At 47.2% G+C, this 20,822-nt stretch overlaps 1 protein-coding gene across 1 annotated transcript in view; it reads left to right on the forward strand.

Moving 5' to 3' along the window:
* Positions 1 to 1,387: 1,387 nt before the first annotated feature.
* Positions 1,388 to 20,822, forward strand: part of LOC142579838 (fatty-acid amide hydrolase 2-A-like) — a 29,146-nt gene continuing 9,711 nt past the window's right edge. The window contains exons 1-3 of the mRNA XM_075690439.1: positions 1,388 to 1,651; positions 13,792 to 14,011; positions 16,807 to 17,016. Coding sequence (XP_075546554.1) covers positions 1,397 to 1,651; positions 13,792 to 14,011; positions 16,807 to 17,016 — 685 coding nt within the window. The 5' untranslated portion in view covers positions 1,388 to 1,396. The remainder of the gene's footprint in view (positions 1,652 to 13,791; positions 14,012 to 16,806; positions 17,017 to 20,822) is intronic.

Here is a 20,822-nt window from a genome sequence, read left to right on the forward strand (position 1 = left end):
ATTCAAGCCACGGATTTAATGCTAACGTAGCAAATTCATTACGATAGCCTACACTTTCGCTCTGTCAAATTTAACAAGAGGCAAGATAAGCTTTCAAGATGCATCGGGAAATTCATGCTTGAAAACCGACAAGAAAATGCAACTGAACGGTACCGCGTTCAGCGCAACGTTGAAACTTCGGGTACTTTGCTGTCTTGTCATTTGCCCTTGCCAAGGTTGAAATAATTCAAGCTGCTCCGTAAGCGCGATTTCTGCATGCTACTCAGCAAAAGAAAATTGTGACGACCTCGTCGTCTGCTGGGGATCGAACACCTCCTAGCACTGACAACTCGCAAGGCGTACGAAGCAAACGTGAAAATGCACTGAATTTGCTGTGTAGTGTGTCAACAAACGCATAGAAATCGGAGAATGCAATCTGCGGTACAAGTTTTTTATTCTTTCTTCGCGTAAGTACCGAATTCGACGATCCACGTCTCCGCGCATTGCACTTGTCGTGCGAGACGCCATTTTCCAAAATAAACCGGCGAAATAGCTCCGTTGACAGCTCTCCGCGCAATTTCGACGGAAAATCGCAGCGATCGGTGCGACGGTGCGACTGTGCGACCAACCGGTTGGTCGCAGCCGAAAATCGGGGGGTCGGCACTGCGACTGCGATTTTCATCGCAAACGACGGAAATCGCACTTCCGGTGCGACGAAAATCGCATCATGTGAAACAGGCTTCAGACTGAAGCGCAGGCTTTCCGTGCTGCGTAGATACTTCCTGACCTTCAATGATATGCACATGGTGCATCAGTATGTACTTTGTATCAAAGGGCAGCTCACAATGGAGTCTGTGGGTTCTAAAGGGCCGATCGGTGTGGTGAAGATTGAGCTCCCACACCCCGCGCCTTGAAGAGTGAGAGCTCGGCCTGACCTTCCAATCTGCTGTATATGGTTTTGCAACCCACTACACAACAGTAGTTCTTTCACTGAGGTGTGCTCATCCTCTCATCCTTTGAACAGCCTGCCAAGTCGCCGAGTTACCAGACACACCATAGACATATGCGCGAGCCGTCTGCGCGCGTATACATCGTGCAAACGGCATCCTTTGACGGTAGCGAGGAACCTCAATTCGTGGCAAAGCAGTAATTTTATTGTACTCTTTTTTTCTATTGTGCATACTAGGCGCACAAAAAAAAAAAAAAAAGACACGCAAGCATGACGATGTGTCGAAGACGACGGCGCCGACGGCGCGTCGAGCAGACGACAGCTCGGCGCCGCCGGTACGTGCGGTTCCGCCGGGTCGCCGAGACACCGGATTGGCCAGAACTTCAGAAGGCGATGGCAGCGCCGCCGCAAATTTCAGCGTTTTTGGTTTCACTCTCGCCGCGGCTCTTTTTTTTATGGGTGCTTTGTATGGTGCTTTGTATACGTTGGCGTCGTCGGACAAAGCCACGGCGTAGACACAGCGTTCTCCGTGCAATGGCTTCCATCCTAGAAAGCTTTCGCGAGCTGCTAGTGGAGTTGGGCGTATACTTGTGGTGTATCGTGGTCAGGTTGGTGTTTGCCTTGTGGTTCTGCTGGAAAAAGCCTGTACCACTGCCAGCTCTCACTGACAAGCTTCTGCTCCGTTCTGCTACATCACTTACGGCCGACATCAGAAATGGCAAGGTGAAGTAACCGGTAACGCTGAGCCAAGTTGGCGATGCCGCACTCCCCCTCTTTGTCTGTCTTCTGCATGGGATTGGCGCGGTTCGCTACGTGCCTGCGCTGACATTTCTGAGCACATATTGGCGTGCGCCTGCTGCACGCACTAGGCTTTTAGCAGATCGCTCGCTGCTCGCGCCGGCAAGCGCAGAAACATGCAGAAGTTCTTTGCCGCGGCCTTACCCTTATGTAAGCACGTAGGAATTCCGGAAGACATACTAGCAAAGGGACAGAAAACTACGCTTTATCTTCATTTACCTTGTTATGTACTTTCACACTGGGTAGCGCCCAGCGATAGTTCTTGCCGCTACAGCCACGGTGGTAGAATAGGAGATGAGGCCAAACGGCGCCGCATCGCCAACGCGCCGCGCAATACGCGACGGCTCTCGAGTTGCCGCCGCTTTGCGTCAGGTGGCAGCAGGAGTAGTCTGGACCCATTTCGCCGCTCCAGCGTGCTTAGCCGGCCGACGTTGCGAGCATTCAAACTGTATTTCTGCGTCTCTGACATTTGAGAAAGAGCTCTGCATCGTTGTGCTGTACACCAGACAGATCGTCAATCGCACTGCATATTTACGGTCGCTTAAAACGGACTTTCCGCGCGGATTTACGCGTGATTTCAGACGCGTCGTTTATTCCTTGTTTATTTGATTGTTTTATGTCCTTATTTTGCTGCAGGATACAGATTGTTTCTGAAAACTATGCGGGTGACTAATGCGTCATTGTCAAATGAATCACGTTTGAAACGTATATCTTTTTGATATGTTCACGATCAACAATATAAGTACCTCTGTCTCTTTTTCCTTACTACAATATTAATAAAACATTCTTGATTAGCACGTACGACTATGCAGAAAGAGTATTTACTGTTTTCCGAAAAGTACTGCTGTCGTGTTAACCAATATATATATATATATTGGTTAACAATATAATAATATATAATATATAATAATTATAACAATATATATATATATATATATATATATATATATATATATATATATATATATATATATATATATATATATATATACGCATATATTGATATATCTATACGTTTGCATTCTCTGATCGCAAGGAAACGATTATGGCTCATTTGCTGCGCTACTACGTATCAAAGAGAATGAGCGCCAGTATGCAAAAGAAAAGAAATCGAAAAGCTCAGGACAAGACTAAAAAAACTAAGGAAGCTATCAAAACTGGTTCGAACTAGTGCTTCGCAACAAAAGCCGTAGATTTAGTGTTCGTGTACTTTCCTGCGCTCAATTGTGCTGCCGTGGTGCATTTATTTAATTGTGCACTGCAACCTTGAAAATTAAAGTATTCAGTTTCTAGCATAGCGCAATTGTATTCACAAGTTAAATGCTAATAAAATGTTCTGTTACTTTTATTTTGCTCACTTTTTTTCTGTTCTTAAGGGGCTGAACAATAATTAAACAATCGGTGAGCGCACAGTGAAATTTAGTTACAGCCATGCTATTACAAATCAACTACGTCCATAATCCCAATGCTAACCATAATGACGTGAAAATAAAAGAATTTTTTTTTACGCTGTACGCATGCCGGTAAGACTTTTCACGCTTCCAGAAAGATACGTGCGCGTCCCTTGAGATCGGCGTTCCGTGTCAGATCTTGTCGAGATTACACACGCCGATTAGAAATATTTAGGCTCCATAGCGCTTGACACACATATTTTTGTGGGCAAGGCCAAGAGACAGCCTCTACGAACTCTTAAAATCGTAAACAGCGTTTTAAAGCGAGAAAAGCGGCGATAATAACCGACCTTTCACAGCACAGCCAAAGCTCGCGATACGCGTCTTTGAGCCCTTAAAGGGCCCCTGAAACGGTTCGGACAAATTTTGTAGACGCGTAGGGTACAGCTTAAGTAGAACATTCGCACCACAATTTAAGTGAAGCGTTACGTATTAATGGAGCTACAAGCGATTAGAAGTTACCCTCCTCCCCAGCCATGCTTTTCCTCCTCAACTCGTTCGCCGAGCGAGCGGGGCTAAGCTCCGCCTTCACTGGTCCTGCGTCACGATGCGACGTCACATCGTCCACTTCCGGTTGTTTTGGAGCCCGCCCCCGCCCGCGCGAAACCTCTCCGCTAGCCGCTTGGCTGTCGACCCCAAGCGAGAGCTATCGAAGCAGCGTGCGTTGCGAGCATTCTGTCGTAGCGCCGAACGTGTCTGGTATTCCGTTAACCACAGGCAAGCTGGTCATTTCGGCAAATGACTGGAGGCATAAACTCAAGCTGATGAAGGAACTTTGGCGTAGACGTACGTGAGCGGCCTGATCGGTCCGCACGGTCCAGACACTTGTTGGCGCAGCGCTTAACCAGCCAAACAAAGCGCTAATATTGCTCTAACCAAGTGTAAAACATTTTAAACATTTATAAAAACAACGTGTTGATGATTACCCTCCTGCGAAAAATACGCACCAGCAGCAAAGAAGAATACGCTTCGTTGCTGCTACTGTGTATGGTTGAGCTCTATGCCACCAGGTGGCTGCACCATGCAGACCATTCACATTTGCCCTTCTGCTCATCTCGGCTCATCTCGTTACGGCATAGTCAAGCGGCCAGACCCTGTCCCCTTGCGCTTACGTTTGCCCTAATATGGGACTCGCGAAACGCTTTTCCGTTAGTAATCTTCCGGTGTAAAGTGACGGCCACAAACGCGAAAATCCTGGCGCCGATCGGATAGCGGCAGTCCGATGCGCGGCAGCCAGTTCGCTCGTACGCTGCCTTGCAGAGGGACACGATGTCGCAGCTTGACATATTGCCAGTCGCTACGTTTGCAGTCCACAAGGCAACAAAGTCGAATCGTAGTGCTCGCGAAAAGACTGAGACCAACTCTGACCGCGGAGCTCTCGTCAAAATGGAGTACGTTGTAACTATAGTGTACTAGTTGTAACACAAGCAGACGACACTTGCTGTGTGCCGGAAGTGCTTAAGTGTACTGAAAAATTGTTCTTGTGCATTCTCTTTATGCTACTTTCTTTTTATAAAAACAAATTAACTAACATTCCAACTATTACGAAGATCATTTGTTTACCATAAAGTTGGAAAAATTATCGATCACGCGCCCTGGTCAGCCAATCGTATAGCTCGCCCCACTGACGTCTTATGGGTGATTTCGGTCATATGGGTAGGGGCGGCTTAAAATTCCGCCGAGCAGTGCGCTGCGATCGGCAGCGATGTGCATTTTTAAACCTTATAATAAATTACACGCTTTACGCAGAGCACTTAGATGTGTCAATTAATGATCAGAAGCACCTACTCTAACGACTAGGTACGTTTGTAGAAAATCGTCAAAAGCGTTTCAGGGTCCCTTTAAACCCCTTTCGCTACCTGGCTTCTGCTGTAGAAACTCGAGAGGTGTGGCGACGCGCTTGCGGCGCTCCGTTTTTACTCTCTCCTATGCTACCACCGTGGCCACAGCCATGTCAGGTGCGACTGCAGCAGTGCAGTTGACACTGTTACAAGAACGCTCAAGAGATGGCGCCACCATCCCGCACGAGTAGTGCTGCACTCTGGCCACGCGCGCCTACTGAAACATCCGCTCCCACCGTTGTGGCAGCCCTCCTCCTCTATGAACTTTGAGCAGACGAAGTATTGAGTTGCGTCTGGCACTACTGCTCCTTGGAGCCGCCCGTTTAAAAAGGGCAATACGCGCGCGCGCGGCCACGCGCGGCGCGGTTAAGCGACGTCGGCGAAAAGCGCGCAGTCTACAGTCCGGTGTCACGGCGTGGCCGGCGTGCCCAGGTGCGCTTGGCGGACTCAACGCCGCCGGCGCGGAGATAGAGCGTGTTGTATTTCACGCGGCTGCCGCTAGACCAGAATGCACTGCGCGCTGTAGCTGTAGCGGCAGCGAGCAGAAGGCAGAATGGCGGCCTGCGGTGCGCGTGCTGACAGTGCGGCTGTGGTTTTTTATTGCGAAGCAATACTACTTTAGGTCGCACTTCAGCCCGTTCCGTGGCGAGGCGGTGGTAGGCGCCATTGACCTTAACTAGGGTGGCTAGAAGGGGAGGTGTGAATACCGGTGGCGCTTTCCTTCGGGCGCGCGTGACCCCCTTGCGCACCGATGCCACCAGGGGGAATGTGGCGCTGCCGCTCGCGGCGGGGGACTCGTAGCCGTGCTGGCCTGCGCCTCCGCTGTCAGTTGGTCTCGGCGCCCCTTTTGGAGTGTTCCTCGCGACAATCCGTAATTCAAGGGCGAGATGCAGTCGGCAGCGAAAAAGAAGACGGAGCTTTGTGCCCGGATGTGATACTGGCTGCAAGAAAACCTCAGAAAAGGTATCTCTTCCGTGCCCCTGCCTGCAAACAAGCATGTGCCAAACGGGATCGAGTGGTCCCAATGGTCAGGCCAGGCTCATTGAAGCTATGACGTCGAGGTTCCCTGCAGAAGTCATGAGGTTATTTTAACATAGTTTTTCTCTCAAAATGGTGCATGATTGTTCTTTTTGGTATTTCAGATGGGGCAGCAAGAAAGAGGCCACCCTTGATGAAACTCTTCCGTTTCTTGATGAATGGGAGGCTCACTCCAATGGGCTCGGCTTTCTTAGTAACAGTACTTCTGAGGGGCTGACGATGACCATCCATTCAACAAAACACCTTCTAAAGTACCTTACCGACAATGCTGACATCATGTACATGATGACTTCGAAACTGAGCCAAGACCGCCTAGAGCAATGTTTTGGCGTTGTGAGACAAGCGAGTGGGGCAAACAATCATCCTACCCCACCTCAATTCATTCTAGTCATAAGGTGTGTATACGTGCAAGCTTGGTAAATAGTACCAATGTTTTACAGAAGTTCGGCATGCTTAAGTAACAAATGTTGCTTGCGCACATCCAGGTGTCTTAGTTTCTAGAACCTCACAAGGAGCCCCAAGGACGGCAATGTGTCGTCGGATGTCCTGGAGTGTTTATCTGTTGGAGAGGTGCTGGCTGAACAAGAAAGCCACAGTGAAGACAGCGTGAAGGCTGTGCCAACAGATGCCGTGCAAGTGGCTGTGGACCACCAAAGTTATGTAGAGCACCGCAGCGACGCACGGCTTAAAGTTTATTACATTGCAGGTTATGGGGCGAGAAGGCGTGTTTTGCCCACACATTGTGAAGACTGCAAAGCAGCATGTCTTAGTGATAAAGGCAATATCCCCAGAGAACTTCCATCAGAGGCATCCAAAGAGTGGCACCTTGAGGGCCTTTTATATCCCTCAGAATCGTTCTATAAGCTGGACAATGCCCTTGAAAACAAACTCACTCGTTTATTCAGTATAACACCCGCCGTGGTTGCTCAGTGGCTATGGTGTTGGGCTGCTGAGCGCGAGGTCGTGGGATCGCATCCCGGCCACGGCGGCCGCATTTTTATGGGGGCGAAATGCGAAAACATCCGTGTCCTTAGATCTAGGTGCACGTTAAAGAATTCCAGGTGGTCAAAATTTCCGGAGCCCTCCACTACGGCGTGCCTCATAATCAGAAAATGGTTTTGGCACGTAGAACCCCATAATTTTTAATTCAGTGTAACATGCTGGCATGCCAAAGCTGTGGCCGAGATCTTGCAGTCAATTGGTTAAACATCAAAGATTGGTTGCCTAGACCATTCTGCTACCCTGACAGCCTCAGTTATACGTTTTTATTGCCTCACAGAGATTCACTTTTTGCTTAAAGGTGTCAATCAGCAGAGCAGTGAGAAGAAGCGGAAAACACTGAAACCTTGTGTGGTGTAAATTTTTTTCCTCACTTGTAAGTAAACGATTTCATGACCAGATCTGTTGCTTCACCGTCTGCAATCATAGTAAATTGCTTATATGAGCGTCAAAATGACATGCTACAGGTCTGCAAGCGCAGACAAAAAGTGGTTTGTAAACACGTCCAGACGTTATCAGGTAATGTCTGCAGTTTACAGGTCTTACGGCACGCATAGGGTGATTGACTGCTAATCTCGAGGACGACGGTCGCATTTTCAGGGAGGCGATAAGCAAGGCGCCTGTGCGCCGCATGATGTCAAAAAAAAAATTATGGGGTTTTACGTGCCAAAACCACTTTCTGATTATGAGGCACGCCGTAGTGGGGGACTCCGGAAATTTGGACCACCTGGGGTTCTTTAACGTGCACCTAAATCTAAGTACACGGGTGTTTTCGCATTTCGCCCCCATCGAAATGCGGCCGCCGTGGCCCGTATGATGTCAGTGCGCGTTAAAGAACCCGTAGTGGTCGAAATTATTTCGAAGCCCCCACTAGCCCCTAACACCCAAAGCCAGCTCACGAAATGCGCACAGACGAAACGCGTTTGAATCTCGATACAGTGTGAACTGGGCCCGTAAAATTTCGCAGGTGTAACGATGTGGGCTGACATAACATTGTTGTCATGATAAAGATTAATTCTTTGACGCTCACAGAAAGCGCGCGATACCCGAAACGGGCTCACTTTCCCTTCGGTGGTAGAGATGCAGCCGACGCGAGGCTGGCGAGGTGCTCATTTCGGCTGCGTGCTTACCCCGCCTTGGTCAACAGCGCCGCCCCGCGGCATCGGTGCGCTGTGGGGTCACGTTTGCGCCGCCGGTATTCACACCTCCCCTTCTAGCCACCCTAGCGTGACCTCGCTGCGTGACGTCACACCACGTGACCTAGAGTGACGTCACACCAGCTGTGTAAAAACGGGGCCCCATCTCACGCCGTCGCCAGGCGAGGCGGTAGCCACCGACGGCGGCCTAACTCCCGCTCCTCTCACCAGGGGCGCTACGGTTGGTGTGACGTCACACCAGCTGTGTTAAAACGGGGCCCCATCTCACACCGTCGCGAGGCGAGGCGGTAGCTACCAACGGCGGCCTAACTCCCGCTCCTCTCACCAGGGGCGCTACGGTACCGCTAATGCATCGTGAAGACGACGAGGAGACGCACAACAAACTGTATCGCATTTTGGACGGGGACAATAACCCCAACATTTATTACGGCGTAACGCTACCGTACTTTAACGAACGCTACTGCAAGAACCGAGTGGGCATATCTTACGACGCGGAGTGTTACCGCACCGTCGGCCAATCGATACTGGAATATTTTGTAATGGGCACGCTGGTGAGGGAAATGTTTGTCGGCATACACGGATTCGACTGATGACTTCCTCTTAGATGATTCACTGTAAGCCGTAACACTAGCATTGACTACCACCAGCCATACTACCAGCTGATCCGAGAATAACACACTATTGCTTCGCACTCACCAGGCTTAACCAAGCTAAGCCACGGTCGCTTTTTTTTCAACATCCGTGTGTAATGACAGCGCGAGTAAGGACGCCTGCTTGAAGCGATTCGCAACCATCCATGTGTATACGATGTGAGACGCATGGACTACCGCGACACAGAGCGAAAGAACAACGCGTGGGAAGCTATACGAAAGCAGTGTGGTGTCTCCACAGGTAAGCTGCATTTCGCAGCTCCTGTACTAGCTGACGTTAGTCGCCGAGTTGAGGGCTCTTGTCGAATAGCTTTCGCATGTACATGGTCCGCTTCCGTTTTTTACGTAGCCGAAGTACTAGCAATACGAGTGCGATGTTCTGGCTGTCAGGCACGGTGGCCGCATTTCGATGGGGGCGAAATGCGAAAAACACCCGTGTGCTTAGATTTAGGTACACGTTAAAGAGCCCCAGGTTGTCGAAATTTCCAGAGTCATCCACTACGGCGTGCCCCATAATCAGAAAGTGGTTTTGGCACGTAAAACCCTATAATTTTTTTTTTCTGGATGTCAGGACAAGTTAACGCCATGCAGCAAAAGTTTTCGTTTTAGGCGCACAAACAGCGCGAGAAGAACCGCGCGCGCTACTCGAACGGCGCGGGAGACGCGCATGCGCCATGGAAACTGCTGTTCGCCGCAGCCGTGAAGTTGCGCTCCCGGACGCACAGATGGCGCCAGCCTCGAGCTGCGCGCGCACGCCGAACTGTAGAGGAAGCAAATTTCTTGCACCCCTCGCGTCGCTATCGCAGCGTATCCGACTTCGCTTGCCGCGGCCTGGCGCTCTACGTCCATGTAACCCCATCCATGCCTGTATACCCCATGCTTAATAAACGCAATTAACCTCAGTTAACAAAAGTCCAGTATTCTATCGTCCATATACGAGACATAACAAATCGTACACTGTACTATAATATTCTTACACTGTGCATTGTACTCGGTGGTGAGGAAGCGGCGCTTCATTTTTTGCCAACTACTCCTTTTTTTTTTTTGCATGTGAGCGCCCGTGATGGGATCCACAAAGTTGTCAGAAGGCATCGCTTCACGCTACCCAGTGTAAACGTATATCACGAAGTAAAGGAAAATAAAGTGCAGTTTCCTGTCTCTTGTATGCTTTCCGGCATTCCTGCGTGCTTACGTGGTAAGGCCGCGGCAAAGCACATCTGCGCCTTGCCGATGCATTTCAGTTTCTTGTGTAAGTAATGTCCACCTCTTCAAGTAGACCAGCTCATGGGCCATTCGACTGTAATGTGGGTGTGATTTAGCTGTGGCTCAAAAGGTAGGCCTCAACCCTCACTATAGAAAGTGCGAATGTTCGTTTGAAGCCTAAATTATCGGTGCAGTTGTCTTATAATCAGGTTATGGTAAAAAGCTGGAAAGGTTGGTGCGAGATTAGCAAATGTTGCTGAGATTAAGTTTTTATCAACTGCAGGTATTTCAGTCTAACATTTAGAATTATCGCTTTTCGTTGGCTCGCACAGCAACTATAAGCTATAATTCACTGCTATGCATTGGATATTTTGACCTGTCTCATTTGCAGGGTTGTCCTGCAGGTATCGAAAGGTGCAAAGAAAGGTGGAACAGTTTAAATGCCAATGCAGACTAGCAGAACCTGTACCCAGTATTCTATCATTATTGAACAGCCATGTTGTGCCGCGTGTCAAAGCAAGAAGTGATAGCACCTCGAGAAAAAGCGAACAACGTATCAACAATGCAACCTCTCGCAATATCAATAGATCAATCATTTAACGTGCCCAGAAACTATCCTTAGGTCGGAGTGCGTTAAATACGAAAAGCAAGACAATACTACCGGGAAATAGGAGTAAAAGTACGCAATTAATAAAATGAACAATTATATAAAGAAAATACACGAACAACAAAACACAAGGCAAATATAAAAGAAAAAGAACAAGAAAGGCAGTTGAACGATGTGGGAAACTACAACACAACAACGCAAAGCTCAAGAACGAACAATGACAGTGAGTAGTGAAAAATATTGAGACCATAAAAATAAGCATTATAAATTCTCAGTAGTGTGGATGATGAATGTTGGCGCTGACAAGCAGGACCATAAAAAACTACCTGCTTTCTCTGGTGATGATGCGCGCATTACGAAACATGATACAACTGAGGACTTCGGTGCAGTTGCGGATATCATGAAGGAGTCATTTGCAGCGAAGTAAGCGTAATGACAATAATTCATCATTGCTAGAACAAGGTCCAGTGTCCGTATTAGCAAAGCAGTGATGATATATGCTTAGAAATGTTTTGCGCGCAAGCTTACATGCCCCGTGTCAGTGAGATTATGTGTGTCACCACGAGGGAAGAGAACGCCAGAAGGGGAAGGTGCCTGGAGGTGGAGAAGAGGCTCGCGTGCCGAGGAAACTATAGAGGAGTGCGCAGCACAGCACCACCACCTAGAGGAAAATCTAGGTCACGTTGAGCGAAGCGGGGAAGGAGAAAGGAGGCGAAGCATTGCGGAGGAGGAGGCTACGTGGAGGCACACTGGGTTGACCTGCCCTGGCAGTTGCTACAAGCGTTGTGTGTGCTATGTTCGTACAGGATCCTTGTCGTGATGAGGAAGCCGAGCTCTGAGTAAGAAGGATGGAGAATCAACGCAAGCGACGGCAGGCTGGGCACGAGCCGAACGACGCCCAATTCGTCGCCACGTGCCGGGCATGACCACAACAAGTTCGGCAAAAGGCGTGGGTTTGGCGCGCCCAGGAGACCCCAGAAGAGGAAGGAGGAGGGGAAAATGACTATTGTGGATAGTACATTACCAAATTGGTTGAAATAACAAAGGCTGTGCATTTCATTACAATGCCTTAACATCTTTTGTAATGGCACATTGCACTTTATAAGAATTGAAAAATGGACATAGGACATACAAAATGAAGCTTAAGCATTGAAAAAACTGCCGCACTTACAATCAAAGCATTACTAAAATATTCTATGTACAATGCACGAAAGAGGAATAGCAGCCATACGCTTGCACGTAACCCGCGTTCACGAAGTGAGTCATCACTAACTTTTCTGGACTCGATCTATCATGTGACTGTTGGATCTAGAAATGCCATTCCAGACGACCGATGTGTATTCGAGTTGACAAAGGCAGATTGTTGTGTAGTATTTGCAGAAAGGTGTAGGATAATTGCATTCGATTGATAGCCTGCGGACAGAGATCATTGAGCGCATCCCCCACATTGCGATGCGTTTAGTGTGAGTAGAAAAGTGCAAGGTTGTATCAAAGAGTACACTGAGATTATTGATCTTGCCAGCCTCACACAATGGTACAGGATCTACAAAATAAGAAAAAGACAGGCTTGTTGCTTTGCGAGTGAAAACTATGACTGGTCTTAGCACCATTCAAAGCAAGGTTAGAGGGACATTCCGAAAATAAGTTTTGTCGGTTTTCTTTTCTCAAAGAGAAGATGGTACACCAGTTGAAACAAACAACCGCCATAAGAATCAACGACCAGTGCTGGTTCAACGACGGAAGGAGCGCAAGCAAAGGAGGAATGACACATGTGCAGAGCAACGAAGAAGAGAGTAGCAGCAGACAGATCTGCCTGAGGTTATCAAGAGTTCAAATCACGATTGCAGACAGACGTCTGCTGAAAATGTGGTCGCCAATGGAAGTGCTTGCTGTTATCAGGCATAAATGGGCATCTGTTCCCTTCTTTGAAAGCCCCCCTTTTGGGATGTCACTTCCAAAACGATGCTCAGGTGGAGCAGGCTGGCAACAATTCCTTGCATCGCCAGGCACGGAGTTTTACCACAGTGGCTTCTTAAACTGATTGTAGGCTACAACAAATGTCTCAGTGTCGGTGGCGACTATGCGGAAAAATAGTGCAAGGTGTAAAGTTTACGATTCCATGGTGTATATTTTGGCTATATTTCGGCAATAAATTTTCCTTGTAAAAATAAATGCAAAACTTACTTTCCAAACATCCCTTGTATCTTTGTAGAAGTTGAAAGAGAAAACAAGTCAGGATGCAGGATGCAGCAATGATTAACAGTATGAATTTCCTTTAAAATATTGATGTCATCAAGTCTTCAGCACATACAAGGAAGGAAGTATTTTGAACAGATGGAAGAAGTTTCATTAATAAAGATTAAAAAGACGTGTGATCCTATTACGGATGCTTGGCTAGCTACCTTGTAAAAGGAAAGCGTTTGGACCCTCACGTTAACATAACATGATATATAAAGATAACGGCTCAAGAGATTGACAGTTGAACGCCAAAATGCGTAAGCTTGACTATAAGCAGTGAATAGCTCACTTCATCAAGAACTTTGATGATGTCACAGTAAATAGTGTCAACTTTCCTGCCCTGGAGATATGGCACAGAGATCTGCATCATGAAACTTCCAATATTTTTGATAGTGGAGCGGCCACAGAGAAATTGGTGCTCATTTGGAATTGAGCTCTCAGCAGCCAGAGGCAATATTTTGTGGAGACCCGTCTAAAAAAGTTTTAGGTGTCGTACAGAGAGAAGTCGAGCGATAGTTCTACACGTTGGTTTTAGAGCTCAGACTTAAAAGTAGGCAAAACATAAGAATTGTTCACATGTGAGGGAAAGTGGAAGTATTCAAACAGCTAACATTCAGATGTCACTACCAGGCCGAATATACTACTGCCGTTAGCTTTTACAATTGCAGAGGGGGTGCCCATCAGCGCGCAGGATAGGGAGGGCTACAAGGGCCTAAGGCCCATTTGCTAGTGCATTTATATATTTCAACAGAAAGTGCATCATTAGGTGAATGAACATGTTTTTCTTATTCTGCAGTTTCTTGTGCTGCCAAGTTAGAATGTTGTTTTTCTTTTGTTCCCTTAGTCAAACTGTGTCTAAGATGGGATCCTCATCCTTGCAGGTCAAAAGCGTCGACCTCATCTCGGCCTACATCAAGCGCATCCGGGAGGTGCAGCCCATCATCAATGCTGTCGTCGAGGAGAGATTTGAGGAAGCGCTCGAAGACGCCAAGGAGGTCGACAGACTTGTGGCCTCGGGAAACATGAGCGCCAGCCAAATGAGCAAAGAAAAGCCGTTGCTCGGGCTGCCGTTCACTGCTAAAAACAGCATTGCCATCAAAGGTTATTTATTTGTTGCAGGCGTGCGACTCCGGCAATATTCATTCTTAAAGGGACATACAACCGTTCATAATGTGAATCGGGTTAGTCCCGCTCATGGAAAGGTTGTCTCATGTTGATTGAAACGAAAACTGTTTTTCTCATTAAAAGAGGATTTCTATTTTTAATTTTTGACAACCAGTCGGGAACAATGACTTTGCCATGCGGCTAGAACATTACAACAAATAGGTTGCCCTGTCACGCCACCGTCCATTATTGTACGCGGATTGTGCGCCTTTCTTGAAATTTTGGAATGCAATGCATATTTTAGATTATGCCTTTTTTCATTAATTACTAAGCACAGCTCTTTGATTTTTGCAAGTAGAAAAGTGGCGCTGCCTTCGCGTGACGGCTTGCATTGATGGGGCCTTTCAAAATCTGGGTCGTCGGTTTCTCTGCAGTCCTTTGTGGAAACATCGCAGTTTAGTTGTGTGGCCAGGAATATTTCTCGTGAAGTACATGCCGCAGGGCTGGACGCAGAAAATTTGGGAGGGTGGAAGCACTTAACCACTGTAGGTACAAACACTTCCGAGAATGAGCTTTTCGTTGCGCTATAAGAAAACTAGGTCCATAGAGGTCAGTTACTTCCCTTACCAAAAATCCGTGAAAAGATACGTTAGCTTGGAACAAACTTGTTCTTTAGACATCCGGGGGTATCATCAGATATCTTTCCGTCATTCGAGGCTTGTTAAGCTGGAAAGGAACAAATGAAAGGCAGATGACCTTTAAAAGGTCACGCTAGCATCCACGCTAACACCTTCGAGAACCCATGGGTCCCTTATATCTTCATATGTTTCTGGGCCGCCGTATGGACCATATGCAGAAAAACTCACGAGCATTGCAAGGCACGATCCCAGGCAGATCCAGGAATTCAGAGGCTTCACAGCAAGAATACCGATGGGAGAGTAGTAGAGTATTGACACTGGCCAGTAATGTTCAACTTTCTCAGTTGGACAACACTTGCAAGGGGGCACAGGACGTAACGTTATGAAATACCAAGAAATGGACAACTTGAAACCATTTATCGCTGCATGTCATAGCTACTGGTAACTAAATTAGAATTTTGGTCAAGTTCGTGATCCGCCATGGCAAGAAACAGCATGGCAAAGGAGGGATGTAACAAATAAATCAGAAAGAGCAGTTGCTTTGAGTTTTCTTCAATATTTATATTTATATTTTCAGATTATTCACGTTACACCAGCGTCACCGCGTTAAAGAATAAAGCTGACTTGGACAACTTAGCACTTCGCCGTAAAATTTCTCGCCTAACACTTTTCCATAAGCTTTATCACCATCCATCACTTCACGATGATTTCATTCAGTCACCAACAGTTATTTTTCCACGCCGTGACCATCCATACAAAGTCAAACGCATTAACTGCCAGTCATCCCATTATGCATCTTCGTTCTTACCACGCACAATAACTGAATGGAACGCCTTACCATCAGTCATTGCCACGGAACCAGACTTGACTAAGTTTCAACATTTAATTCGCTCACGACTTGTCGACTAATCGTATTATTATTCTTTTTTGGGACTTTTACAGTGTTTTTCGATATTTGTTGGTGTTTTTAGTGCAGTTGCCTTATGTTCTCCTAATATGTACTAATGTTTTCTCTGTAATAATTGTGACCTAATTATCTTGTATGTTAACTATGTTTCACTGTATTATTACTTCTGTTAACCTCTCTTGTTTTTAGTATGTACAAACTACAACCAGTGCTTGTGATTGACCCCCCCCCCCCATGTAATACCCTCGTAATGAGGGCCTTTGGGGGTATTTTGAATAAATAAATAAATAAATAAATGTATTTTTTTATACGCTGGTATTCACAGACAACCACCACTATTTCTGTTCAAGCGAGAAAATTTTGGCAGTACGTGCATAGAAAAGTGGTCATGGCCATAGTTGTCAGAAAGGTGGGCTAGGAAACCGAGAGATCTCTGGTGCGAAGCAAAGATAGCTGCTTGGACGTCTTCTTAATTCTTTCATATTGCGTTGCTGCCTCTGAACTAAAGCGTGGCAATCAAACGTATGAATGAGTAAGATCGGCACGTTATTTAAAATTTATTGTTGCTGTGTGAAAACAAAGTGACGAACTAACACTCTTCTTGTTTCTGTTTTCACTGTTGTGCACGAAACAACCGTTACACTCCCGCAGTCACCTATGAATGTAGTGGCAAATATTCCCTTCCTCAAAAGCTGATTTCTGAACTTCATGGTGGAAAACCTGTCAGGCCGCTACAGCATGTCCCATCTATGTCCAATGCATTTAAAAAATGAGGACATAAACCAGAGTTAGTGCTCTGACATCGGCACGACAGTGCGCGCACTTGGATAAAGACATGCCACTGTCACAAGGACTGTTACGCACGTTCTAGTGTTCTGCATTTGCATCCAGAAAGCTCCCCTACCATGCCCCTTTTGCGCTCTATAGCAATTGAGTGGGGAAGTATTTTGGAAGAAAAATAACAGCCTCATTCTCTTTAACAGCCATTGAATCCATCCCGTTCACAATTTAGCCATCTTTTCTTTTTTTTTTTTTTTTTTTGCATGGTGCCCTTGAGTCTGGCATTACACTGACTGCACGCATCTGTGGGGTGATAGAAGCAGCGCAGTGTACCATATGTGCTCACTATAGTGCCTGCTCCTATGTTTCCATTATGGTCATGCAAAGATGTCTGGCTTTACCACTGCTCGCCGTCGCACAATTTCTGACACCCGGGTTTTAACTTCGGAGTCGCGTTCGCTTCGCAGGTTTACGACAGGACGCAGGCTCACTGTTCTGGCACGGGCGGCGCGCCGAGGAGGACGCTCCGAGCGTGGCGTTGCTCCGGGCAGCCGGTGCCATCCCGCTGGCGCTGACCAACGTGTGCGAGATGTGCATGTGGGACAATGCGCTGAACCTGGTGGACGGCTGCACGCGGAACCCGCACGACACGCGCCGAAGCCCCGGTGGAAGCAGTGGTGTGTGGTTCGATTATGTCTTTTACAGGTCTCTGCCGTCATTTGTAATGCGCCACAATCTACGGTTATTCTTCTTTATGCCGTTGCATTGAAGAAATGCGTTGTTCACAAAAATATTAAAAGTGTACGTGCTTGCTGGATATAAGGTCGTCTCAACGGTTGCTCCAAAGTAAATTGTGGTAGTCTCTGTACACCCTGAACACATCTCTCGAAAGGACAGTGTTGTGAAGTATTTGTGCTACTAAAACACGTCGAGGTACTGCAGATTCTAGTGAACGTCCCAATTCTCTCTCCCGCACTTATAAAATTGTAAAAGCCCTACCCTGCCTACCTTAATCTAACTGAACGCTCGCGGGCATGAGTCAAGTAAAAACTAAGTTAAAGAAAACGCACACATATTATCGCATATTTGGAATGCGCATGCTATACATTTTTCCCGGTACCTTGCGTGCTACTATTCGCACCTCGCCATGTGCAACTAAGCTATGATGTGTGGTGTGAGGCAATGAAAATTAGCGAAGTGGGGTTGGAGACGCGGCCTGGCATCGTTGGGTTGTCCAAACTGAAGTGTGGAAGTGCGCTAGAATGCGTCTAGAAAACAGCTCACACATTGTTCGACAGCCGTCAGAAGGAGGAGTAGGAATAGACTTTTGTTGTACAACCAGTACTTTATGATGGCCGGGCCTAAGCTTCCCATGGAGGGACGTCGAGGGCTTGCCTCGCCGCTGCCTCACGGGCGTGCTGGGTCGCCCAGGTTTGGTCGTCGAGGGCGGAGCTCCGCAGAGTGTCATGCAACCTCAACGAGAGAGTCGTGGTTTTAGTCTGTGTGTACTGTGCTGGGCCCTCCCACATCATATGCGGAAGCGTAGCCGGGTGAATGCCACAGCACCGGCAGTTGGGGGTAGTGTAGACGTCTGGAAATATTAGGTGGAGGCGGGCGGGTGAAGGATACGTGTTTATTTGTAGCAGACGCAGGGTGAATAGCAGACGCCCGGCTGAACTTGGGGTGAGGCGGGGGGAAGGTTCGGCGACTGAGGTAAAAGGCCTTAAGGAGATCGTTATAAGTTGTGAGATTGTCCCTGGTGTCCAACTCATCTCCAGTGACTTCGGCGCGGTTGACTAGGCCTCGCGCAATGGAGTGGGTGACCTCGTTGAGATTGGGGAGGTGTGGGTGGACAGGGCCCGCATGGGCCGGGATCCATGTTAGGGAGATTATGCCGTCTTTAGATTGTGGTGCCTGGCAGAGGATGCGAAGAGCTTGGGGAGAAATACGGCCTTTGCTGAAGTTAGTGACGGCTGAGCGAGAGTCCCACACGATGGTGTGACAGGTGGGATCTAGAGTGGCCAGGGAGGCGTGGTGCAGGACTCCATCACGTGTGGCAACGGAATAGTCATTTTTATTATCATTTAATCATCATTTTATTGCACGTACTCCATCGCCTGTGGCCGTCAGAATAGTCATTTTTATTATCATTTAATCATCATTTTATTGCACGTACTTAACAGTATAAGATGCATGCGTACTTTATGCATACACAGTGCATATCTGTTTTCTAATATATTAAACAAACCATCAGTATCGACGGAACAGTACAACGCACGAACAAGGATTGTGCTCGAAAGCTGACATACCGTATTTATTCGAATCTAGGCCGATAGCTTTTTTTTTTTCGAATAGTCATATGCCAAACTCTAGGGTCAGCTTAAATTCGAAGATTTTGAAAAATGTGCCAGGTAGTCATTTAAAATGACAAATATGGTGCATAGCTGGCGCCATCTAGAAAAGTCAGTATCGCAGCTCCTATTACCTGCGCCAGAAGCCCATTGAAGTACACGAGCGATGCCGCTATTCTGGCCTGTGTCGTATCGGCGTGCAGCGTGGCGCATAGTGTGACATTATCGTCATGGCACCAAACAGGCGATGCCACTATAGTGTCGCTTTCAAGTGAAAAGTTGTGCCAGCCTAAAAGGCATCGTCAAACGTTCCAAGCGGGGTGGGACTTCAGCATCGATGAGAAAAACATCCGTCGTTGGAGGGGGCAACGGGTGACACTTTTGGCGTGTGCCACACTGAGGAGATGACAGCTATAAGGAAAATAAGCGCACAATAACAGAGAGGAGCCATTCATCAAGAGCGTGCCATGTTTTGATGCGTGTGAGCCGTGCTGTACTGTCTGCACACGCATGGGTGTGCGGACGCGAGCTTACGCTCATCCGCAAGTGTGCGTGCGGTCTGGGCTATAGTGACGAGGCTAGCAGCGATAACGTAGAGTGAGCCCGGCATATTCATATTAAATAAATGCTGGTTTCATTGTGTGAACGCTGCCCTCACTTTTTTGTTCGGCCTACACTCGAGGTACCGTATTTACTTCCGTAATATTCACGCTCGCGTAATGATTGCACCCCTGAATTTTGTCTTCAAAATTAGGTTTTTTTCTTTCCCGTGTAATGGTCGCACCTCAAACTTGCCGTAGCGATATGTCGTGTGCCAAGTCTAGCTAATGATGATCGCGCTTACCATCTGTCGAATGCTGTCGAATGCTACGCGAGCAACTCTTCAAGACATACCAAGCGATCTGCACGCACAAAACATTCTTAAGCAGATGCCCCATTTCATTCTCTTCGTCACTTTCCGCACTTCACTGAAAAAAAAAAGCTCCAACCAAACTTGCCTTGGCTTTATTATTTGTACGCTTTATAATTGTTGTGGTCAACAACAACAAAAAAGGCACCTTTCGATTCCTCTCGTCTGCACTTGTGGGCACGCAACAAATCGCGAGCGTAAACAATAGTAGCCACGTTTACACTGCTACATTGGAAGTGTACCCTATTCATACGGCGACGCTTGTAACACAGCTAAGATATTCGCCCACCCTTAGCGGTAACATTCCATATTAGGATAGCAGTGAAGACAAATGCCGCAGTTTTCACAGCATGCCCGCCATGTGTTTCTGCGTGACTGGCAGCTAAGCGCGCCCATCTTTGTTTCTGTCCCCTCAAAGTGGACATGGCTACGTTATTGCCGCAGGATTGCCGATGTCAACGATGTTATTCATTACTGATACGGAATAAACTGTTTCAATGCACGTAGTGTACTCGCGCAAGAAGAACAAAAATCGCATTCGGCTTGCTCCGCTGGCCGCCATTTTTGCTTTGGTTTCTGGCATACAGCGGTAGCCGCCTGAATTTGCGTCAATTTTTTTGACAATAAGGTGGGATCATTATGCAAGTAAATTCGGCAAGTTTTTTTAATTTTTCCTGGCTTCTGACATTCGGGGGTCTGCGTAGAATCTGAGCCGGCCTAGATTTGGGTAAATGCGGTATGTTTGCAGACAATGACTGTTGGGAGAAGGGCGGACATTCGGAATTGTCTTCTCTTTCAACTCAGATGTGACACTACTTCTTTCTTGCGCTTGACTTTGATCAATTGGAAAGCTTGCGAGTCGCTTGTGTGAACAACTGGACCGCTTTGTCCCTCATGAGGTTCGGGACTCGAACGGCACCTTGATGTTCTTTTTTTTTTTGCAGAAAGACAAGTTACTGACGATTAGTATTCTAATAATTTGTTACTTGATAAGTCTGCTGTGTACGATTGTATTTAAAGACATATAAAAAAACGAGATTTCATCACCTTCAATTCAAAGAATGTTCAAACTGTCTGAATATTTTTTTGTAACATTGTGATGCTCTAGGACGAAGTAGCTGCACATGTCTCATCGTGATGATTTCTGCAAGCTAGTGTGCCCATTGGCGAATACAGTTTTGCCAGCTTCCGCATGCGTGACTTGCGTAGTAATAACAAGATT

The sequence above is a fragment of the Dermacentor variabilis genome, chromosome 4, assembly GCF_050947875.1.
Source record: "Dermacentor variabilis isolate Ectoservices chromosome 4, ASM5094787v1, whole genome shotgun sequence".
Lineage (NCBI taxonomy): Eukaryota > Metazoa > Arthropoda > Arachnida > Ixodida > Ixodidae > Dermacentor > Dermacentor variabilis.